The sequence below is a fragment of the Emydura macquarii genome, unplaced genomic scaffold (assembly GCF_026122565.2).
Source record: "Emydura macquarii macquarii isolate MOO-44397 ecotype Brisbane River unplaced genomic scaffold, CSIRO-AGI_Emac_v2 contig_1253, whole genome shotgun sequence".
Taxonomy (NCBI): domain Eukaryota; kingdom Metazoa; phylum Chordata; order Testudines; family Chelidae; genus Emydura; species Emydura macquarii.
This window is the reverse complement of record NW_027131390.1, coordinates 35,517,913-35,542,633: the sequence shown is the minus strand read 5'-3', so window position 1 is coordinate 35,542,633 and position 24,721 is coordinate 35,517,913. Positions and strand designations below refer to the sequence as shown.

At 44.5% G+C, this 24,721-nt stretch overlaps 1 protein-coding gene across 4 annotated transcripts; it reads left to right on the top strand.

Moving 5' to 3' along the window:
- Positions 1 to 1,206: 1,206 nt before the first annotated feature.
- LOC137153290 (hepatic and glial cell adhesion molecule-like) lies at positions 1,207 to 13,889 on the top strand. 4 transcript variants are annotated; one of them, XM_067548454.1, is made up of 5 exons: positions 1,207 to 1,340; positions 3,377 to 3,721; positions 8,551 to 8,820; positions 10,015 to 10,089; positions 12,832 to 13,889. In XM_067548454.1, the coding sequence occupies exons 1-5, from the start codon at positions 1,301 to 1,303 to the stop codon at positions 12,852 to 12,854; spliced, it is 753 nt and encodes a 250-aa protein (XP_067404555.1). In that variant the 5' UTR covers positions 1,207 to 1,300; the 3' UTR covers positions 12,855 to 13,889. The 4 variants fall into 4 exon arrangements, with proteins under 4 accessions (XP_067404555.1, XP_067404553.1, XP_067404557.1 ...); XM_067548452.1 differs by having other exon boundaries at positions 12,829 to 13,889; XM_067548456.1 differs by lacking the exon at positions 10,015 to 10,089.
- The last annotated feature ends 10,832 nt before the right edge of the window (positions 13,890 to 24,721 follow it).

Sequence of the window (24,721 nt, the reverse complement as noted above, 5' to 3'; positions counted from 1 at the left end):
ATGTGTCTGTTAGGGATGAGGTTGCATGGCTGTCTGTCTAAAACAAAGATATTTTTCATGAAACACAAACGTATGCAGATTCATCATGTGGATTGACAAATGTCTGGACTGCGTAGTCTTATTTTTGCATCAGGTCCCAAAATCTGACACTGTGAGATTTCGTTTAGTCTTGACCATCACATAACGCTACCATAATAGATCAATTCAATAGCTTCTGTTGACGCTATTCTGTAGAAGAGGGGCGGCTGTTCTGTTCAGTGTCTGATTGTGATACCATGGAAATGTGCTGCTCATGTCTGGTTTCCTCAGTTAGCTTCTCAGATCTGGCGCTGTCCGTTGTGAATGATGTTTTTTCTGGGAAGGATTGGATCGTGGACTAGGTTAACAAACGCCAGCAGTGAAAGGTTTTGTTGCAGGTTTAGTTTCTTTGTGCGGATGAAGGGAAACAAATGGATTTCTGTTTTACATTTTAAAATGTGCGACCTGGTAAAATGACTCCAACGCAAGTATAAATAATCCTGATCCTCATCTTCTGTTCCAACACCTCGTGAATTTCTGTCAATTTCCTCGCTTTAATGCCCACACTACCAGCTCCTTTCTCAGCTAGAACTGAGACAGAGAGGATAAGTGAGGCGCCCCCAGGCATACAAAGTCTGTGGCAGAGAGGGGACTTGAACCCATCTCAGACCCCAACACCCCGGGCCATCCTCTCCCTCAGATAATCCTATGGCAGGGTGTAGACTATGATCTATGTAATATGGGACTTTCTCTTCTGAGAGGATTAACCTCGGCCCTTTTTGGAGAATAGGACTTTCCTGGTTCCTTTCTAGGAATTAATACAACAGTGCCCGCATGCACCGTCGTTTTTAGTGTGCAAGGCTGGCTTCCAGCTCTTGCCAATTTCTGTGTCATTGGGCATCTTGTGTGTGTGTGTGCGCGCGCGCGCCCGGACTCTCGGAGTTAATGCCATTCTGCTCTCTCCTTGTTCTGGACACGGGTTTCCATCCCGCGAGAGGGTTTGTTTTTCATCTGGGTGACCGCCCCACCCCCTTTTGCCCCACACGCGCCTCCAGGGCCGCTCCGGGGTGTCACGTTCAATCCCTCTGCAGCGAGTCACGCCCGGTCTGCTCACAGCCCGGCTCGGTCACAGCGCAGGCGCAGCAGCACCGAGCTGTGCGAGCTGAGCTGGGCAACGCGGCACCTGCTAGCCCGAGGGAAACGAGTCTGGCTCCTGCTTTGCCGGTGGCGGCGTGGAGCCGAGCCGAGCCAGGACGGCGGGTGGTCGGCTCCTTCCTCCGCCATGCGCTCTGCGGCCGGGCTGCTGGCGGCGCTGCTCTCAGGTGAGGGGCCGGGGCCGCTGGCGGGGCGGCGGGGATGCAGCCGGGGGAAGCCGCGGGAGGGTCCCACCCCTCAGGGGAGGGGCGCGTCGGACGACGAGCCTGGCGCTGGGGCCGGTCACTTTCTCGGCTGCAGTTGCGGAGGCGGAAGCCGGAGGAAGCTGGTTAACGGGACCTGCGCCCCTTCCCCCCTCCCCCCCCCCCGGCTCCCAGAGCTGGAAGTGCCCAGCGCCGAGCCTTCTCCAGGCCTCCAGGGCTCGGCTCGGCACGCCCCGCCAGCCACAGCCGGTAATTGCTGCCGTGCCTAGCACAGGTCAGGGATTGCTCGCCGCCTGTCTCCGGCATCCCCAGAACTTCTCCAAAGAGCTGAGTCTGAGGAAAGCCACCAGTGGCAGGAAAAGGAATGAAGGGAGAAAGGAGACCTGACCCCAGCCGTTCAGACAAGCCAGCCGCAGGCTAGCCAGGTGCCTCATGGCAGTGGGTGCGGGAATGCACGGGCTGCTGTGCTTGCCCAGGCTATACTTCTCGGCCTCTTGCTATTTAGTTTCTTGCAGTGTGGACGATGGTAGAGACTTGCATCTGCTGTGTGTTTGCAGGCCTCCCTCCAGAACTTTCGAAGCAGGGGACTGCTGGTGTAATGGGGGTTGGAGTGAGGCTGTGGGAATCTTTCAGCCTAGCGTCCCATATAAAATATGTGGTGGTGTCTTTCATGTCCTGAGATGTTGTCAAAGTTGCAATATCTGGTACCTTGTAAACACTGTTTTTCTTTAATATGCCAGTTAATAGAATGTTTTAATTTACCAATACCCAGAGAATGCTGGGTATACCATCTTCATCCTCCTTGATATATTGTCACTTTCCTCCTCTTACAAGAGCTCTGGAATAGTTAATTACAGTCAGCCTGTGTGTGTGCGCGCACATGCAGTCTTTACTCCTTTTCTTAGGAACAAGTGGAGAAAATCAGTTATTGAACTAGTTCAAGATTAATCTGCATTTGTACCTGTCTAAAGCTGTTCTTTGTTGAGATGGCTGCACCAAGAGCTCTATCCATCAGTACAGGCATGTCTGAAAATTTGTTATAGCCTCCAGCAAAGAGGGGTGGTGCTTGACAAGCATAGCTCTTTGCTAATTATATCATCGTGATTCAGTGTTAGAAGTTCCAACATGTCTTTGTGAGAAGTTTCTCAATCCTTCCTGACCAGCAATGGTCATGCAGTTACCCAATGTGTAACAGACTTGTATCAGGTCTGTCAGCTTTTTCGATGGGCTTTATGGAATTCTTTAGATGTTGTTCAGCAATTAATAGCTTCTAAAACAGTGGTTCTTAACCTTTCCAAACTACTGTACCCCTGAAGCCTGAGTCCCACCCCCACGGGGCTGAGGCATGTAACTTAGTTTCATGGCGCCCCTGTGGCTCCAGGCAATTGCCTTTCTTGCCACCCCCAATACCAGCTCTGCACTTGCGACCCCTCTAAAACCCCAGGTTAAGAATCTAAAATATGTGATCCTGCTTCATAAAAAAATGGCAAAGGTGTTAATCACACCCAGATATTTTGAATAAACCAAAACTTAAAGTTTCTAGGTCAAACTAACTTTTGAGAAATAGTATTACGACAAAGTAGTGGATTTTCTAAATGTGACTGGACTGCAGAAATTCTTCCAACTCCCCATTCTTCAGAAATGGTACCTAGGAATGGATCCAAAGCCCAATGAAATCAGCAGAATGATTGCCATTGGCATTAGTTGGCTTTGGATCAGGCCCAGAGATACTGTAATAGAGCTGCTTGTATTTCACCAATTTTTTTCTTCTGGCCAAAGACTATGGACATTTTCTTTTATTGCACCACACACATTACTGTTGGTTAAGCACAGTCAATGATTACATGCAAAATGTGATGCAAAAAATATCTTCTGAGGTGGGAAGGGGCATCTGAGGAGGGTTATCATGGAAGGCAGGTTACAACTTTAATTGAGGGGTGGCTTCTACTTCTTCATAGTAATTGAGTCTAAACTTAAATATTGCTATTCTGTTCTTGCAGTGGGGATTGTTTCTGCATGTCAATCTACTGGTCTTGCATCAACCGGAGACAGGATGGTTGGGGCCGTAGGCTGCACTGTGGTGTTCCCTGGACCAGATCACATTGACACCACTGGGACTGTACAATGGGAATATAAACCAAATGGAAATGACTCTCTGCCTGTCATACTTTATTATGTGTCACTATCGACACTGGACATCTTTCCAATATATAAGGATCGTGTTGTTTTTAACAAATCCAGCTGGTCCCTGGAACTGAAATTGCAACTGGGAGATCGAGGTTTGTACAGATTAAAGAGAGAAGATGAGGAGAAGAATGGCAAATGGATCCAGCTGGAGGTTCTAGGTAAGTGCCACATTCATTAATCTTTCCTCCACCTTTGTGCTAATTTCATGTAGGCTTTTCCCTACCTAAGAATGCACAGCAGCCATCCTGCATAGAGGCAATAGGGGTATGTTGTACATACTGACCCTGCACTATCCCTCATTGCATTCTCACACCATCTACATCACTGCAGGAGGTTAGAAGGATCCACAGAATGTGTCAGGTTTGATCTTTCTCCAACCTTTATCTCCCAAAAGGACTTCAGCACAGTATTGCTAGGAGTGGGAGAGGGGGAATTGTTGAACGTGTGAGACAGAGGGGAACTAATTTCTGGGGAATTTTTTGTTGGCTTTGGAACAGGACAAGGTCTAATTTTCACATGGCTACCTTTTTATAGTATCACCCCAAAAGTTCTTGTGAAATTTTGACTCACTAAATCTTGCTTCTAGATCCCAGCTCTGCCCATATTTTCCATTGTATTGATTAGTTTGAGGGGTGACATCAAAATGTGGTAACTGATTTTACTGGCACTTGGGTGTATTGTTTTAGTGCTCAGTGTCTTTCCTCAAAATACAAAGGCAGTTTTCAGATATGTAATTCTGCTTCGTGTTGAAATAGACAATGATCATGTGGCTACCTACTGGGTAAAGGAAGCACTTGGAAAAGTGTTTGCATCACCTCGGCTTTAGTTATTTTTAAACCTCCTCTTTTGATTTATATTTGAGTGTTGACTGTATGGGGAAGAGGGAGGGAGAGATTGGTCTCCTTCCTCTAAAGCATCCAAAATGGCCACATCTGGAGATGAGACGTTGGACTGTGTGGACCAGTGCTCTGAGGCGGCACTGAACATTCTCTCTCTAAGGTGCTTGCTGGTTGGTTCTTGCTCACATGCTGATTGATGGCCATATGTGGGGTCATGAAGGAATTTTCCTGCAGGGCAGATTGGTAGTGAGCTTGGGTGTTTTTCACCTTCCTTTGCAGCCTGTGGGTCACTTGCTAGGATTAACTGGGTATATTTCACTTCATTTTCCTGCCATTGTAGGAGCCTGGGGCACTAGTGGGCCTCGGTCTCTCTTTTTGTCCGTCTGTGGGATGTAACAATCTAGTCTCCTGTGGGCTGGAAATCTTTGGTCTGCTTTTGGTTGTTTGGTTTAGAATGCGGATAGTAGGCTGTGTTGGTGCCCTGTGATAGACAGGAGGTCAGACTAGGTCAACTGGTGGTCCCTTCTGGCCTGAAACTCTAACTCAACTTATTCCTGGAAGCCTATTTATACAAAATGTATAAGTTAGCAACAGCATCACTTATCCCAGAATTCCTGGAGCATTACACAGTTAATCTAAAACCACTATAACAGTGAAGAAGAAATAAACATTCCTTAAAGTGATGCTGTCTACCTTAAAAATCATGTTTCTTTCTTTCATTCCTATAGCAATGGTATAGATAGATTATTAAAAATGAGAATTTTTAAAAACAATGTACTGGTCCCAACTGTGTTTATTCTGTTTACTTTTTGCAATCATCTCAGCTAGGATATTGATATAAAGTTTGGCTTTCTGTTTTTCTAGTGCTGCTGTGTTTGGATTTCACACACTATAGAACAGGGGTGTCAAACATATGGCCCACGGGCCGCATCTGGCCCGCGAACCTTTTTGATCCGGCCGTGTCCGGCCAAAGTGAGGGCACTGGCATTTAAAGAGATTTCTCTGCCTACGGCATTGCCGGTTTAGGAATCCGTGAAATGTCTTAAATCGTTGATGCTGGACGCAGAGAAATCCCTTAAAGCAGCAATGCACTCAGTCCGGCAACACGGCCCCCGTGAAATCCCGCCGCCAAAAAGGGCTGATGTTCTGTGTCCAAATTGTGTCCACTTTAAATTCCCTGAGGTTTTCCTGGTTCTACTTGTAGGTGAGGGCTCTGTAAGAAAGTGTCTGATCAGAGTCAGTCTGCAGACAGACAATTTAGAAAGAGAGAGGGTGAATTGTGCCTTTGTGTTTTTCTAAGAAATAGCCGGCTGTGTGTGTGTCTGTTGTCTCTTGTGTGTTAGCATTCTGAATTCTAAGAAATAACTTAGTTTTAAGTTACACAACCTTCCAGCAAGAGCATTTTTTTTATCTAATTCTGTCTGTATGCAGTGAACATAACACTTGGGAATGTTACTTGTTTAAAATTATTTGTTAGATTTTTAAAAATAATTCTACTCGTTTTAGGCGGTATGCTTATTTTAAACAATGTAAAATATGGGTATAATTTAAATTGACAAGATAAAGAACTTCATAACATTTGACAGTAGCCAGATTTAGCAAATACTTATGAGAAATGTACTTTATTTCCAATAATATGCCTATGTAGGAATCATAGAATCAGAGTTGGAAGGGACCTCAGGAGGTCATGTAGTCCAACCCCCTGCTCAAAGCAGGACTAACCTCAGCTAAATAATCCCAGCCAGGGCTTTGTCAAGCCGCAGCTTAAAACCTCCAAAGATGGAGATTCCACCACCTCCCTAGGTAACCCATTCCAGTGTTTCACCACCCTCCTAGTGAAAATTTTTTCCTAATGTCCAACCTAGACCTCCCCCACTGCTGCTGGAGACCGTTGTTCCTTGTTCTGTCATCTGCCACCACTGAGAACAGCCTAGCTCTATCCTCCCTGGAACCTCCTTTCAGGTAGTTAAAGGCTGCTATCAAATCCCCCCTCATTCTTGTCTTCTGTAGACTAAACAAGCCTAGTTCCCTCAGTCTCTCCTCATAAGTCTTGTGCTCCAGCCCCCTAATAATTTTTGTTGCCCTCCGCTGGACTCTCTCCAACTTGTCCACATTCTTTTTATAGTGGGGGGCCCAAAACTGGACAACACTCCAAATGCGGCCTCACCAATGCCAAATAGAGGGGAATAATCACTTCCCGTGATCTGCTGGCAATGCTCCTCCTAATGCAGCCCAATATGCTATTAGCCTTCTTGGCAACAAGGGCACACTGTCCCCAGTCTGTAGCTGTGCATGGGATTCTTCCGTCCTAGGTGCAGGACTCTGCACTTGTCCTTGTTGAACCTCATCAGATTTCTTTTGGCCCAATCCTCCAGTTTGTTTAGATACTTCTGTATCCTATCCCTACCTTCCATGGGATCTACCACTCCCCCTAGCTTAGTGTCATCTGCAAACTTGCTGAGGGTGCAATCTACCCCATCCTCCAGATCATTAATGAAGATGTTGAACAAAAACAGCACCAGGACCGACCCCTGAGGCACTCCGCTTGTGACCGGCTGCCAGCTAGAGATGGAACCATTGATCACTTGTCGTTGAGCCCGATGATCTAGCCAGCTCTCTATCCATTTTATAGTCCATTCCTCCAACTCATACTTCTTTAACTTGCTGATAAGAATACTGTGAGAGATCGTATCAAAAGCTTTGCTAAAGTCAAGGTATATCAGGTCCACCGCTTTCCCCACATCCACAGAGCCAGTCACCTCTTCATAGAAGGCAATCAGGTTGGTCAGGCATGACTCCCTTGGTGAATCCATGTTGACTGTTCCTGATCACCTTCCTCTATTCCAAGTGCCTTAAAATGGATTCCTTGGACCTGCTCCATGATTTTTCCAGGGATTGAGGTGAGGCTGACCAATCTGTAGTTCCCTGGATCGTCTTTCCTCCCTTTCTTGAAGATTGGAAAAAGGCAAACATAGTGCCCATCATCAGGGACCTCCCCCTATTGCCACGAGCTTTCAAAGATAATAGCCAATGGCTCTGAAATCACATCAGCCAACTTCCTCAGCACCCTCGGGTGCATTGCATCTGGCCCCAAGGACTTGTGTATGTCCAATCTTTCAAAATAGTCTTGGACCTGTTCCTTCAGCACTGCGGGATGTTCACCTCCTTCCCATTCTGTGCCGCCCAGTGCAGCAGTCTGGGAGCTGACTTTGTCTGTGAAGACAAAGGCAAAAAAGGCATTGAGTACCTCAGCTTTCTCCACATTCTCTGTCACTAGGTTACCTCCCCCATTCTGTAAGGGGCCCACACTTTCCCTAATCTTCCTCTTGTTGGTAACATACCTGTAGAAATCATTCTTGTTCCCCTTCACGTCCCTTGCTAGCTGCAATTCTAATTGTGCTTTGGCCTTCCTGATTTCATTTGTAACCTCTTTTAACAAAGCAAACACATTGGTGCCAGGGTGGATAAACATCATGATTGTTAGACAATTTAAAAAATTAAAATAATTATATATTTACATAGTTAGTACCTTTCTTCCCGTTTTATAGTATTAAAATGCTAACATGGATTTTTTAAAACTTTTCTTTAATTAGCTTTGTAGCTGGAATCACTTAATTCCCGTTGAGTTCCTCAACTCGGACATTAATGCAGAAAAAGAGAGAGAGAACTGGGCTCTTTATTCTTCACCTGTTCATTTATCTTCTCAGAGTCTCAAGTGCCGTCTTCTAGCAGTCTCATGGTGGTAGGTGGGAGGAATTTTCTCACAAATGAAATCAAAGTTCTGATTCCTACAGCAAATGACTCCAAGCCACTTAGGAAGACAAAGTTGACATGTTCGGAACTGCAATATAACATACCATACTACAAGACAGGAGCATTGAGTATGGTATGGGAGCCATAATTGGAAAGGACTTGATTTACATTGTTTAAATCTCAATCATAATATTGCATTAGTAGGGATTTATTAATTTAGTGTACACTAATAAAGATTAATACTTTGTGCCATCCAGTGCTATTAAAATGTATTACTTTAAGACTGAAGATAGTTTCTATTAATAATTAACTGATATCTTTGTCATTCTTGGGGAATGCTGCTGCATTTTTAGTGTTTTAGGAATAATGGTAGCAAAATGTTCCCTCTCTTCCAGAGCCCTTATCCAAGCCGGAACTCTGGTGGAACTCTTCCTCGGTGGGCTCCACCATTGAAATGATCTGTAATGTGACAATAGGGATGGTGGATTCCTATCAGTGGGGAAAGGATGGTCAGCCTATCCCTAGGTACGGTCGGTACCAACTCTCTCGGAATAACAGTGTACTTCAGATACTGAATGCAACACTGTCTGACAGCGGCTGGTACTCCTGCAATGTTACCAATGAAATTAGTCAGAATGAAATCTTCAGGAAATTGATCATCAGTGGTAAGTGGGGAATTTCTCTTCGCAATGTTTTAAAATTATTTTAATTATGGGAATTAACTTCATGCTGTTTCGGAGTTTATGAAAGTGTGCGTGCGTGCATCTGTGTGCGCACGCACATGCAGAAAGTGATCAGAGTTTGTTCAATACTTTTGGGCTACACTTTCAAACATACACTGCGAGTTGATCTCAGATGCACATCTGAGTAATTTCAGAGTTTTGATGCCCTTAAGTGACTTTAGCAAATTTAGGAGGGATTGCACTCCTAAACAAGGGCCAACTGGTGCTGTCAGATTTCAGCTTAAAAATGGATGGTATAATATGACTCCAAGTTCCTACAAAAAATAATTGCCCAACAGAGAGCCCGGAAATAAGTGAGTTAAACAAATGGTCCTAGCCCAGGCTAAGAGTATAAATTCATCTCCAACTAGTTTGGCACCAGTAGTGGCCATCTGTACTTAGCTGATGCATTTGCATGTGAAAATAATTTGATATGATTAAAGTAGAAATTAGACCAAACACCCTCAACTATTGGAAAACTTGGATCCAACCCCAAATTTTGGAGTTGGGACTCATTTAAAATCTCAGTCAAGCTTTGTCTTCTATTGCTATAAAAGGAAGGAAGTAGGAAGTTGTCACCCTTCCTACAGGCCACTCTGCATGGCATGTTACCTGAAGACAGTTATACTTTGGCTTGCAAATAGAGAGAGATGCCAGTTTTAGAGAGAGACAGAACACAGCCTGGCTAGAATACAGCAGTAGCAGCACTAAAACAACAATCATAAGCCCTACCTTGGTCGTCGTCATACTAGTGCATTGTACCAGAAGTGAAAGGCACAAAGTGTTGGAAAAGGATGACTGTGGCAGAGCACAGAAGGACAATTGTTGTCCTGTCTGGTTGTACTGAAACTAGGTTAGTCTGGTTTAATGAAAACTACAGGATTCATAGGAAAATTAGGACATCTGGCCTTTCTGAACATGGATGACAGCAGGGTTGGTGGCAGCAAGGTTTACTGGTGTGAGAAAGACAACTTGCAACTCTTAATTAAAAAAAAAAAATTAAAAAAAATTAGAGAACAGCACTTAATATTAAAACTCAAGCTGGCAGATTGCAAAGTTCTTGTTTAAAGGAAAAAAAGCTGTTTCTCTGAGACATTTTCCACAAGTGAGAGTCTGATCTGAAAGTGTTGTTTACAGATTCTTCAGCTATGGTTTCAAATGGAGTCATTATGGGAGTTGCTGTCATAACTGCTGTCATAATTCTAGTAATAGGTAAGTAAAAGGATTGTCTGGTTTTGTAACTTTCTTCCCATTGATCACTGAACTGTATTTGGTTCATGGTGGATCTATGCTGTGGGTTATATAAAAAAGATGGGGGAGGCGTGACCCAAAATAACACTGAAGGTTTGCCTTCTAGAAACTGATCACAGCTGCACATATAAGTTTCTCTGTTTCACATATTTGTACCCAATGGGATTTAAAGCTGAAATCCTTGGAGAATTTTGCCATTGACTTCAGTTGGATCAGGATTTGGTTCTTAGAGTGAAAATGAACCTTCATAAAGGACAAAATTGGGCCTGGACCTCTTGTGGGTGTGCAGAAGGAAAGATGCAAGGAGCTTCCTCCCTCCAAAATAAACGACTGGCACAAGGCCCCCTCCTAAGAGGAGTGCAGGGACTGCTCCCTCCAAGACTGCTCTAGTAGGGGTGGGTAGGAAGCAGATATAAACCTCTCCCTTGCACTGGCCCATGTAGCTGGCTCGAGATCCCAGCACAATCCCTCCTCCAACTGTTCCTGGAACAACATAGCAATGTACCTTGCCCAACAGGGCCCAGTGACTCCAAAGCTGTATTTAGTGCAAAGCATGCTGGTGGTTCTTTATAAATAACATTGAGGTCTGCTGAATTAGCAAGCTGCGTTCTATGCTTGTGTTACAGCATTGGCATTACAGAGATAAAACCACTGAGCAGCTGTAACCACTCAAAGCAGCGATAGCTTGGCAAAGACATTCCAGCCTTCAGCACTTAATATATTTTTATATTTGCAGTCAGAGGTCAAACCAATATTCACTGTTAAGACAAAATATAACAGTGCTTGTTACGTTAAATAGCTGCTGTTACATATTTTATATGGAGAAAAGAACCCATGCTGATTACTGTTCCAGTAGACACTATCTTTACAAATGCTAACATTTCTCCTGCCAGGGCTCATTTTTTGGTAACAACTCCACTCTTCTTCACCTCTCTTCAACTGTCCTTACATATCAAACATTGTTTAAAGGGGCACTGTCAGCTAGAAACCTAGTGAATTTCAAAAGATGAGTTTCAGGTAGTTTCAAGGGCTATTCTTGTCGTAGGTCCCCCTGCCAGTTTGTGGTTTTACAAATATTTCCTTATTTTTTCCCAAATGCATTTCATGCTGCTTTTCCTGCATGAAAGATCCATGCAAAGAAGGGAAAGAGAGATCAATGCTCAGATCCTCAAAGATATTTAGGCAACTAACTCCCATTGAACTCTGGGGATCTGGCCCCAAATGACTAATACAGGAGAAACCATGAAACTGACTAGACACAAATTAATGTCAAAAGCTTAAAATAAACAAGCAAAAATAAGAGAAATTTTTTGCTAATCTCTTTCAGATATAGAATTTTTTTGTTACTTAGAAGTAGATACTTCTGCCTAAACAGGTTTTTTTATGTCCCTTTAATTTTTTTGCATCAATAAAATTTCTGATCAGTAGGTTAAATATTGGGCCGGTTCAGTGAGCTGAATATTTACGAATAAGTATCAGAAAATATATGGTGGCTGGATCATGAAAAGCCAGCATTGAAACCAAGGATTGGATTTGGAGTGAGATGCCTGGCAAAAGTATTCCAACTAATCAGTGGCTGGAATTAGCTCCTCTGTCATGTAATTAGTCACTTGTAATAAATTAAATCTGCCATTTTGTCACTGCTGTGACATTTCCATAGCAGGGTGGGTTCAAAATACTGACCTCCACAAGTATCTTGTGACTCATGGAAATTGTGTAATTATTTCCTCTAAGGTTCTGGTAACTCTCTCTAAATTTGCTGGAACCTCCTCAATAGAATAACCTTACAATCTAAGAACATAAGAACCATGGTTCATCTAGCCCATTATCCTGTCTTCTGACAGTGGCTGGTGCCAGATGCTTCAGAACGAATGAACAGAACAAGGCAATGTATCGAGCGACACATCCCTTATCAAGTCCCAGCTTCTGGTAGTCAGGGGTTTAGAGACACCCAGAGCATGGGGTTGCGTCACTGACCATTTTGGCTAATAGCCATTTTTGGATTTATCCTCTGTGAAAGTATCTAATTATTTTTTGAACCCAGTTATACTTTTGGCCTTCACAATATCTCATCGCAATGAGTTCCTCAAGTTGACTGTGCATTGTGTGAAGTACTTCCTTCTGTGTGTTTTAAATCTGCTACCTATTAATTCCACTGGGTTGACCGTTTGTTCTTGTGTTATGGGAAGGGGTAAATAAAACTTCCTTCTCTTTTTCCACACCAGTCATGATTTTATAGACCTCTATCGTATCCTCCCTTAGTCATCTCTTTCTAAACTGAACAGTCTCAGTCTTTTTAATCTCTCCTCATATGGGATCTATTCCATGCCCCTAATCATTTTTGTTCCCCTTCTCTATCCTTTTTCCAAATTCTAATATCTGTCTTTTGAGATGGGGCAAGCAGAACTGCATGCGGTATTCAAAGTGTGGGCATATATAACGGTATTATGGTATTTTCTGTCTTATCTATTCCTTTCCTAATGCATTATCTATATTAGCCTTTTATTGATTCTGTACCATAATGCACTCATTGCCTCTGGCTAAGGCCCCTTCAGGGAACCATCTGTGAATAATAGTCAGTGTCAAGTGTCAGGACTGTTTGGAACGTGGGCCTGGCATCAGCAACCACCAGAGCCAAAGGCAATGAATAAGTGCTGACTCGCTGATACTAATAGAAGATTTCCTTTCCTTCTCCATTAGCAGATGGGAACCTATACAGTGAATGAAATCTCTTCCGTGCCTTCATCTGAATGAAGAAACAATCCCAGTTTTCATCAGGGACATAAAGGAATGCAGTGTGCTTCTGCCCAGCAACAACCACTTCCTGTGGCAATTCAGTTTTGTTACCTGGCAGCTCTGTGTTCTTGGGGAACCAGGGTGCAAAACCCTGACTCTCTCTCTCTGGCTCACCTGAATCCCCCCCTCCCCAGGCTGCTTGAACCAGAAACCAAAGGCATTTCAATATGAAAAGGCAGTGGAAAACCCTCCCATCCAGCATGATACAACTCCCCATGCCTCATCTACATCAAAGATGTAAAAAGGGGACATACAGAAGCCTCATCTACATCAAAGATGGAACATGCACTGAACTCTGGGATTGGCAAAGCAGGGATGCTCTGAACTCTGGGATTGCTGAAGCAGGGAAGCACTGCATGTTGGGAGATCTCTGCGCTTGATGTAAATGAATTAACACCTGTGCACATCCAGCTCCGCAGTTATCAGACCATTCTAGTTATTGATGTGCAAAACACTGAATCCTGGTTGCATTGGGAGCGCTCCCTCAAGGAAAAATGCCCTTCCAGGAATGATCAGCTCCTTTTGTCCAGACATTGTTTATCCATAAACAAACCTGGCCTTTACAAAATCCCCTATCACAGTTCAAACCCCCGTTCTGATGCTTGGATCCAAAATGCTGCATCAGTTCCACTGTAACTTCCCCTCTTCCTGACTGTTCGTGCTGGGACTCTGCTAGACTAAAAGCACTCCAGACCATAAGCTGACAAGCCTGCTCCTGGGAACTTCTGTGCTGTATGGAGTGGTGAGACTGCACTGCCCTCTTCTTCCCCCAACACACTTTTTGTGTGTCCCTCTCTCTTAGTCCAGGTATAACCTTCTACTTTTGTAATCAAACCTGGGATAGCTTTCTCCAATATCCCAACTGTAATTATGTAGTATTGTAAACATTTGATTGTTTTTCTCTTCTTGTATGGTATTACTTTTAACATCATAAGTTTTATATACCTAGCAATAAAATAACTTATAATCAAGCTGGTTGCCACTTTCTCTCTCTAATTTTACTCCTTTGTGTTCTTGGTCCCTATCTTGCTCTGTAGCAACACTTCTCTTACCAAAGCCAAAGTTCTCTAGAGTGCCCAAAAATCCTATGGGGTTTGCTTATCAAGGGGTTACTGCTAGAACAATTGTGGTGTAAAGGGGCATATGAAGGGTATAGCTGAGAAGTGCTGCTCTGCCTAGTATATGGAGTCCAGGGGCAAATAATGGTGTGGCTGAAGGTGCTGTTTGACCCAGCCTGATTCAGTCCAGGGGCAATCAAGGGGAGTAGCCAAAAAGTGCTGTTTGGACCCAGCCTGTTCAAGAAGTGTGCTCTATTCTGGTGCGTGGTAAAGGGGCATATAAGGGTGGCCACTGAGTGTGGTGTCACCCAGCCTGCTGAGTTCAGGGACGCATAAGGTGTCAGCTGAGAGTGCTGATAGCCTGGTCCACTCAGACACATTTGGCTAATCTGGAATGTGTGTGTACACCTGTGGGGGCTTTATCTGAATCTCATGCTGGAGGAACCCAGCCCTGAAAAGCTTAGGTTCTGCAGGATAGCTCCATTGGGAGGGGGCTTGTAGCCTTATGAACATACAAGTAACACACACACAGTACATTAGTAGAATCACCCCCTCTTCCAGGAAGGTAACGCTAATAAATGAGCATACCCCAAGGTGAAGGGCAAATCTGGTAACAGTTTTGTAAGGCTTAAGACCATCACTCATCAGATCTCTTCCAAATCACCCCTACAATGTTGTATGCCTGAAAATGCTTCTAAAATCATCCACTTTATGGCTTTTGATTCTTTGACATGGTGTTGCCAATCACCTGTCCATGAACTGTACTAGCATTCAGAACTACTTTAAAAAATGCCTGCCCAGAGAAAAGGAGAGAGAGAGAACGGCATCTGAAAATTATAACTTAGCATTTCAAGATATTTAGAAACGTGTCTTAATTGAAACAAACACAATGCACAAAAAAGTAGACTTCTACAGTAGTGTTTAAAGGACAGGACAGCTGTTTCCTATAGAGCCTGGGTCTCAAACTCCTACTGGGCAAAGAGCTAAAGTCTGTTTTTAGTTATGGTCCAGGAAGCAGGGTATAAATATAGATCTCTAGGCATTACTTCTCTGGATCCACAGTAGGAACATGCCTGATGTTAATTGTAGGACTGCCTAAGGGTCAAAGATAAATATGGCTCTGTGTATTGTTGAATTCAGCATAACTCCACGGGAAACTCTGTTCAGACCACTGCTATTATTGCTTTTGTTCCTCCTCCTTTCCCTGTCTTTATGGCTCATTCACATGGCAAAATTGACTAGAATAGTTATTGTGGCATAAGCTCTTCTGCCATAGCTCTTCATGTGGGCACTATTTTGAAATTTATGGGCTCAAATTGCAGAATAAATCACGTTATTCCAGAATAAATATATCCTGGAATCGTGTCCCCCTGGGGAGCTATTTTGGTCTATTTCCCAAAGATTCATCTTTCCTTTCTGCAGCATCTCCCGTTTTCCCTTTTGTGGACTTGACTCCAACCTCTTACCATCTCATCTGCTAAACTGAGCAACAATGAAATAGTTGTCAATGAAGTGCTATAACACTGACAGAAGCAATGTGTGTACCCACTGTAACTCAAGCTTGTCTCTCACCAACAGAAGTTGGTCCAATAAAAGATATTACCCAGCCTGTCTCTAATATCCCAAGGCTGACAGTGTATACAATGTCAGCTTTGCTGTGTCCCCTTCCCTTTTGTATTTGCCATCCTTTCTTAACACTTATGGCAGCCAACAACACTTTTCAGCATAAGTGAAGTGTTGGAGCTGAAGACAAATCATAGACCTCTCTTCCAGGCTCACCTGAAGGAACAATCCAGCTCCTTTATGTAGTAAACACATCTGTAGGCTGTGAGGCTACCATCCAAGGCACCAGGGTGTGTGGCAGATAAATCGGGTGGGTCGAGAGGATTTCCTGGTTGCAGACATGGGCTGGAATATTTGGTTCGCAGTCAGTGTGTATTGGAGGCGGGAGTTGAGAGTGTGATCCGGGGAGGAAGCAGAGGCAGGCTCACTGGAGCAGTAGACTTAGGCAGTTTCCTTGCTCAGAAATCCCCGTTTCTTTGTTTCTACTGTGTTCCGGAAAACAGGACTGGGTACGTGGGATAAGTAAACAAGAATATCCTGGACTTATATAATTGATTTCTCATCCTAGGAGAAACAACCCGGCACGGCTAACAACTCAGGCCAAAGGGGCAACAATATATCTGTAAAAATAATTTGTATAATCAGCAATGTTTTACATTTATTTTTAATAAAAAATCTAGTAATTAAAATGTCACCATTAGGCTTGTTTTCTATGCCATCTCCATCCCCTATTGGTGTTACTGGGATTGAGGCCTTGTACCTGGCACTGTCTATCTTCACCCGTGAGTCTTGGGCCTGATATATATATATATATATATATATATATATAGATATATAAATAAATGGTGCTAGTGGAATCTTCTGTCCTGCTGTAGTGGGTTGCTTTTACTGCTATAACCATGCAAGAGAGAGTGTTTAATGCTTGCAGTTACTGCTTTAAAGTGTCTCTTTCAGCCTCTCAGGGACCATACTTTGCCTTTGAGGCAAAGGCAAGTAGTTTCTCTCCCATCCATTCTCCCATTGCTTCTGTTGCCTCAGACAAGTATTTCAGATTGTGGAACAACGCCTGAGAAGGAGTCAGATTTTGCATGATTGTCTTTATGGTAGGTAACTTAGTCTTCTCATTGACCCAGAATCTCCTTGGCAAGATTTTTGGGCCTAGAAGAGGGATTCCCCCATTGCTGGTTGCATGCCTGCAATGTGGAATAACAACTGCCTTATCATCGTTGGTCCCTTCATGAAGCATAGCATAGGCAGGACTCTGTACACACAAATGCAGGTGTAGTCTCCAGATCCTCTTCTCTGGAGCCTTACTTGAGATATTGCATGTCTTATTTGACAGCATACTCGTTACAGCTAGCCCTGGCTGCATCTTCAGCTCCCTTCCTTTCAGCAGTGAGGTAGTTTGTAGCCAGGGGGTGGCCAGAGGAGCCTGGGGAACAAGCTTTTGGGCCATTCTGGAACAGCAGATATGACACATAAAGGGTGTTTGCCATGGGGTCTTCGAGTGGTGGTTCTTAGAGGCCTTACAACAGGCAAGGGTACAGGATTTTCAGTGTCTATGAGGGACTCAAAAATACTTAGCGCTCTTACGTGCGTGTGCACACCTCCTCCCATACAGCGATGTCTGAATATCAGTGCAACAAGCTGCAAGATCACAGGAGCTTAGGGTATGTCTGCGCTACGGTAACACAGCTGGAGCTATGCTGCTGTAGTGTAGACACTTACTATGGAGGCAGAAGGGGGTTTTTCATCACTGTTGTAAATCCAGAGTGTAGCCTATAGAACTAGCCTGCTTGCTTGCATATATATCTTTTCTTATAGAGAAAAGTATTGTTGTTTTATTATAAGAGTCATAGATTCATATTAAAGTATTATAGCAGTAATGCAAGGTACCTTACAGGCCACATCCTGTATGAAAGCTAAGGCAATTGGCATACATGTGTTTGGGACCTTTGGCCCAGATAAGTAATGATGAGTTAAAGGATAAGACATATATGGGGATAACCTTTACCCTAGATAAGTCAGGAGGCATAAAAGGGAGGCTGTCACAGGTTATGCCCCAGGTAAATGTCACAGATACACCACAGAACCCACAAAAAGGGCCAGGAATAACAAAGGTGAGAAACTGTCTGGAAAGGATGTGGATATGTCATTAATATTCACAAACCTGCCTGCCTATAGAATATGTACCCTAATAATTTGGGGGTGAAGAATCCAAATTTGGACGTAGGAGGACCTCTATTGCTCAGAGTATAAGGGGCAAATCATGTTACGTGGGGCCATCGTCAGCTATTCCTTCTTGAAGCTTCTTTCAGTTAAGGTGTTAAGATTTTTGTTCTTCATTTATACTCAGTATTTATCTGTAGTGTTAGTCCTAGCCTTATAGCTCTTAGCCCTCGAGCATTGCCTACTCCACCCCTCTACTCAAGAGTTGAGCTACTGGATATCTCTCTCAACCAGGTCATCAGGGAAGGGTGAGAGTATATTAATCCAAAGCATACCGTAGATATGTACATATCACATGCGTCTCCACAATAAGACTGTAATCCTATCAATTATCCATGTGATTATTCATTTTCTTTTAATCAGTCATTTGTCTATCATTTTATGTTATCTTAATAAAAGCTTATAAAATTATACAAATTTGGCTATTACTGTAAGCCTTCCTGTAGTGCACCCCAGGGTCCCTATAAAACTCTTCTGGAGCCTGATTCTGGGACAAAAACCTTATCTTCTGATCAGATCAATTGGCATCCCTATAACCCCATTCAAATGACTAAAACACCCAAAATCAGATTACAAAAGCTTAAATTCAGCTAATATTCTGGTAAATATTTTCCCTTGACTCCAGCCTAATGCTGCTGTTTCTCAACCAGGGGCTGGCCCTTCGGGAGGCTGTGAGCCAGTTGCAGGGAGTCCACAGGGCCCCGCGACTTAAGCTTGGAGGGGGATGGGTGTGTCTGTCCATCCCCTCCAGGAAATACTCAATGAGAATTTAAGCCCTGAGTAAATCCAGCCTCTTAAAGGCATAGCTAGGTCAACAGAAGAACTCTTCCATCAGCCTAGGGGTATCTACACCAGGGCTTAGATCAGCTTAACTAAATCTTTCAGGGGTGTGAATCTTTCATACCCATAGCTAAGTCAACCTAAGTTTGAGGTGTAGACCAAGCCTTAGATCAAATACTTTAGTGCTACAATTGTTAATTTAATGTAAACTGTCCTAGGAATGGAAAGACATGGTCATGGTTCTTTGTCATTTTCTTTGTGGTTGATGGGATGATCATGGGGAATTCCTACTGGTACCCCAAAGGGAAACTTCAGAATCCAGGGCTGCAAATGAGAGACCCTACCTCATGACCTGTTTGTTGTCACAGTGGTAAAGCAGTATCTCTAGTCCACCGCACCCTTTCTAGGACCAAAATCATTGATTGCAAGAAAAACAACAAGAGTCCTGTAGCACCTTAAAGACTAACAAATGTCTGCAGTGTGGCAGGTAGCTCTTCCCTAGTGGGTCTCACACTTCAACCCCTTGTAGTGGGCCAGGGAGTCCCCAGGAACCCTGTCTGCCCTTGCAGGTACCTTGCTCCAGCTTCCTTCTGCTGGCTGGGGCCAGGGGTTTTCTCCTTCTGTAGCTGCAGAGAAGCACTGTCTCAGGGGACTGTGTCATAGTCATCTTCTGATAGCTTCCTCCTCCTGTGCTTCTCCCCCTCCCTTTAGGGAAGGCAGGGTTTAAGTACACCTGGACTAGCCCTTCATTGGGTCCAGGTGTCTCTAATTGCCCTGCAATCATCTCTCCCCTGCTTGCAGGAAAAAGTTTTTTTGGCCTTCTGGGGCTCACACTCTGTCCCTGGTATGTCCTTTTGAGGCCCTCTGGCCTGACTTTATCACAGCGGGCATAAGCTTTCATGGGCTGCAACCCACTTTGTCAGATGCATGAAGTGGAAATCACAGATAGGAAGTATATATAAGAAACAACAATGGGGAGGGCAAATGCTAACAAAATCAGTTCAGTTAGAGTAGATGAGGCCTTTTCACAACCGTTGATTAGAATGTGTGAACAGTGACAATTACTTCTTGTAATGAGAGAACCATTCCAAGTTCCTATTCAGACTCAGTCTGATCGTGTCAAGTTTGCATATGAGTTCCAGTTCTGCAGTTTCTCACTGAAGTCTGTTTTTGAAGTTTTTTTGTAGAAGTATGGCAACTTTCAAGTCAGCTATAAAGTGTCCTGGGAGATTGAAGTGCTCTCCTACTGGTTTATGGATGTTACCATTTTTTAGGTCTGATTTGTGTCCATTTATTCTTTTGCGTAGTGACAGTCCGGTTTGGCCAATGTACATGGCAGAGGGGCATGGCTGGCACATGATGGCATATATTACATTACTAGATGTGTAGGTGAATGAGCTCCTGATGGTGCGGCTGATGTGGTTAGGACATGTGATGGTGTCATTAGAGTCGTTGTGCGGGCAGTTGGCAATGGGGTTTGTTGCAGGGATAGGTTCCTGGGTTAGTTTTCTTGTTGTAGGGTGTATGTTTGCTGGTGAGTATTTGCTTCAGGTTGAGGGGCTGACTGTAAGCAAGGATAGATCTGCCTCCTAAGGCTGATATTTACACATCAGCATCTCCCATTAGCAAGCTCAGCAAGGAGCTGCCTAGCCTGCTGGCTTTTGTGAACAGCACTCAGAGGTGCCTATTTTCCCCATTCATTGTACAGGGAGCCTAGGCACCTAACTCAGTTTTGCGGATCACAAGGGATTGTCTAGGCACCTAAACGGTAGCCATTGTGTGGCTGAGCATGCCAACACCTTCAGTCCCTCTGTGAATTCCACCCTTTGTCACTGTGTACATTTCACCAGTTCCGGTGGGAATGGAGGGGGAGGAGGGACAGAGGATGTAAGTTACAACAATTGCAGTGAAGGCAAGAGCAGCAGAGGGTTTACTCGGGAAGAGGATCTGCCCTTGATGATCACATACCAGAACACAGCCATGACAAAACCCCCCAGCAATGCAGCTCTTGCTGAAGCTCAGGGCCTGGCTTTGTAGCGGGGGAGCAGTGTTTTCCTTGCCAACCCTCCCTCCCTCCCCAGACTGATTGGAGCAAACAGCTGTTAATTATGAAGTAGGGAACTCTTGCCATGGGTAACTGGAATGAGCAGAGTTGACCTGTTTATGGATTTCTGCAGGCTCATGTACGTTTGTTCGCTTTTTCTCTTGCCTGTTCTCAACAACGGCATTCCCTTTCTATCCGGAGTGCCCAACCCAGCCTCAAAAAGCCCCAACAAGCAGGAACGGCATGATTTCTTATATGGCATAAGCTCGGTAGGGTTGCTCCCTGTCCAGGTTTTCTCAGGACCATCCCCTTTCAAAGGGAAATCTGTACAAGGGCCAGGTAATGGTTTATGGCCAGAGGACCATACTGGGTGCCCTGGTACTGTACCCTGGCTGTTGTACCTCGGAGGTGGCAGCCCTAAAATTAGGACATGGTGACCTGTCTCCGCCGGGGAGGGGCGGGTCGCTGATTGTGCTTCCTGGGATGAGGGCTCAGCAGGCGAAGAACTTCAGATCCTTCAAATGTGGGCGTACGTGTGGTCGTGGGAGTCGTCGTGGCAATTGTCATACTAGGTAAGTAATGTGGGTTTTCTGACTCTGTGGCTTCCTCTTTGCCATTGTGCCACTGGCCATTCACGTGGCGGATAAATTCCAGGAGGCTTGCCAAATAGCGATGGGCTAAGTGACACAGAAATAATCCTGCAAGTCGTCTTTACACTGGCAAAGCTCACACACAGGCACATGGTGGTCACAGCTGCACGGGTCAGTTTCTGATGGTTACAGATTTGTACACGGTGATGCTGAGAGCCAAAACCTGGCACCATTGAAGTGGACGGGACTTTGCCACTGGATCCACTTAAGGCCAGATCTTTGCAGCAGAAGCGGTGATGACCTTTGTGGCTAGATGGTGCCTAACACTGTCATGGCAATGCGTGGGTGGGACACAAGATGCCTCCCCGCACCATCACTTGCATGTCCTGTATAATGGACAGGTATAACTGCACCCCCTGTGTCTCGGGAAGCTCCAGCAGCCACCTAGAAGAGCTGCGGGAGGCTGTCTCAGAAAAATCCCCATGGACTCTCTGATCTCTTCTGTTTATCCTCTGAAGGAGGGCTGCTCTGCCCACATTGGCTCGCACAGTCTCTCTCACTGCCTTTGTGCATGCTGGATCCACGGAGAGGCCTCTGTCTGTCAGAGCTGGGAGTGGACAGCATCACACAAAAGGTCCCCAGTATGCCCAGATAGGGGAGAGAGAATCTGGGCCATGGGGCCTAATTCAGCAATCTTTACTCATGGGCCTTCAATGGGAGTTTTGCCCAGGAGTTGGCAGGAGTGAGGACTGCAGAATTTGGTGGATGGGACTGAATTAAAGCTGAAGCTGCATTAATACCGTGCATCTTGCCTACGCACATTCCCATCTGTTACATTTTTCATGCCCCAAACTAGAGGCCATGAGTGAAGTCTCTAGAGCCACCCACAGTGCGCTGTCTCATGTCAGAGCAGCCACCTTGAAGTGGAACTGCTTTCCAAAGTGGAAGGGCAGGACCGCAGACTGTAGTGTTACCAGCTGCAAGAGTTCAGAAACCATAAATTAGGATCAAAAGATCAGGAGAGATTTTAAAAAATAATAAATGTGAAAGTGGGATTCTTTCGACTTATTTCTTGTTTTGAGCCTGGGTTTTGTATCACGTTTTCTGGCTTTTCCAGAGGCATAGAAACTTATTCGTGTGTGTGTGAGTGTGAGTGAGATGAAAGCAGATGTTCTCAGCTCCAGGAGCTGGACTTCAAGGAAAACAATAATATCAAAAAACTGAAGATGAAATCATGCAATGCCACCTCTTAGCCTATCAGGGAGACTCCTAGCATTTAAAGTACATATCAGAGAAAACTAAATCCTAACCATGGATTTAAGCCACATAGCCCCCTACACTCATTTGCCCTCCCTGTCATGCTGTGCAAAGAGCTGCTGTATTGCTCTGTAGTGTGAGTAAGGGGGAAATATATGTGTGCACTTTCTCAGCTGCTGGCTCTACACACATCAGGGTCATGGAATTTCTGCAGAGTTTGGAGATTTAAGAAAGCTTGCAGGTCCCATCAGGAGGTGGGTGCTGCAAAGTGCTGGGAAAGTTTCACCGGTGACATTGAAGTATTCATGCAGGAAAACAAGAAACCAAACAAATCAATCAAGTTCTTTTTTTTGCAAGTGACTGCTTTTGATTCCTTTGCTTATATAGTTTCTCCTCTTTCCACCCTCATTGCTTCAAACTGCAACAGAAAGAGGAGCTTGGGATTTTATGGGCTGCTTTTGTCTGGACTGACCTGGACTGCACTTCAACTTCAAAGACAATTACAAGTACTTTTTGTTTTGTTTTAGTTGCTGCTGCTATTACTATTTTATGTGTTTCAAAGAAACCTCTCAAGTGTCCAATACAATTTTTCTGTGGAGACTCTGGTAAGCTGTATTTAGATATCCTAAAATAATCCTTTTGTTTGCTTTGGGGCGGTTGTGTTTTTTTTGCTAACTGATCTGTTTTGTGTTCTCCCCCTTCTTTCTCCCTCCCCATTATATTAACCAGAAATTCTTTCAAGGAAAACCATCAGTTTGAAATTACTAAATTCCAAAAGATGAGTTAAAAGTACGTTGAGGTCCTACTTTTGCTCTGAGTCCCCTGCCAATGTTGGGTTTTTTTACAATCACATTTTCCTGTTTGTGTGTGTTTGTTCTTTTCCTCACCTGGTGTTATGTGACATACAGACAATGACAGGAAGTGCAAACTGCTGGCTACACTGGAAAATGATGAAACTGGGTAGATGCCGAGTTCTGGCAAATACACAAACACCTTGGAAACACAGAGAAATACTTCTACCACTTTAAGTGTTACTTTGACAATAGTAGGGTTAAAAAAAAAAAAGAAAAGGAAAAACTTCCAGCAGAGTGATGTGAGATATATAAATTCTTTTTCTCTCTCCATGATGTCCCTTCCATTTTTTTCTTAATGGAGATGAGAGATGTAAAGGAAATATGCTGTTCAGCATAACTGTTGGCCTGATTGAGGGATATATATAAGAATCAGAAAATATTTGGTTAGTTGGTATTGGGATGCCTGCACTGAAATGAAGGGTCATTGTTACAGGGAGACTTCCAAGCCTGATGAAGTATTCCAAAAAATTAGTGGCTGGATTTAGCTTCTAAAAGGCGCTCCTCCTCTGGAATAAGAGCATGCAATGGGGAATTCCAGGGTAGCTCCAGTACGCTCAATTCAAACCGCACCTTATTCTGAAATAATTTCCTGGTATAGAAAAGCCCTTTGTCAAGTGCACTGACTGGCTCAGAGGAATTTGCTGCTCCGGGGTAAATATTTTCACTGTTTAATCTTGGTTGAGAAATTTTCATACTGTGGGGAAAATGATTGAAATCTAGCTACACAAGCTGCTGCTGGCCCCCTGCCTGGAACTTTCTGCCAGCATGTACTCCTGTCCAAAGTGGATGTTAAATGAGTGGTGTTATTGCATGAATACAGCCTTCTCACATGCAGGCCATGGGAAGAAGTGGGATTGAGGGAGGACACATCCACTTGGCATGCGGGAGGAGAAGGGAATGGGGGGCACAGAAATTGGCGGGAGTGGTAGGGAGTCCCTGAAATGGAGGCAGATGGGAGAATGGCACAGGGGGAATAGAGGGAGCCCTGCTGTGTGCAGCGAGCTTAGTTTATACAAGCTATGACGTGTGTGCCCCTCATATTATCTCCACTTTGCACTGGTGCAAATGGTTTCACAAGGGGTGAGTGTGAGGCTGACAGACTGTGGTTGTTGCTAGGCAGGATGAACCTGGGACCTCTGAAGCTCAGTGTTTGAGCCTCTACTGCATAAGCTAAAAGCTCTTAGCCCAGGCTGTAGCAGACTCCTCAGTCTCTAGCTGGGCTAGGTGACACTAGAGGGGGACAGCGCCACACCAAGCAGGCGTGAGTTACCTGAGGTGAGGGAGAAGCAGCCTCTCAGGCTGGGGCTGTTGTGACAGGGCCGTGTTAGCTGTGGAGTGAGTCTGAGGGGAGACAGGCACTGCTGAGCAGAGGCCTGGACTCTACAGTGTCCAAGGTAACAAAAGCCCAAGGCAGCCAGTTAC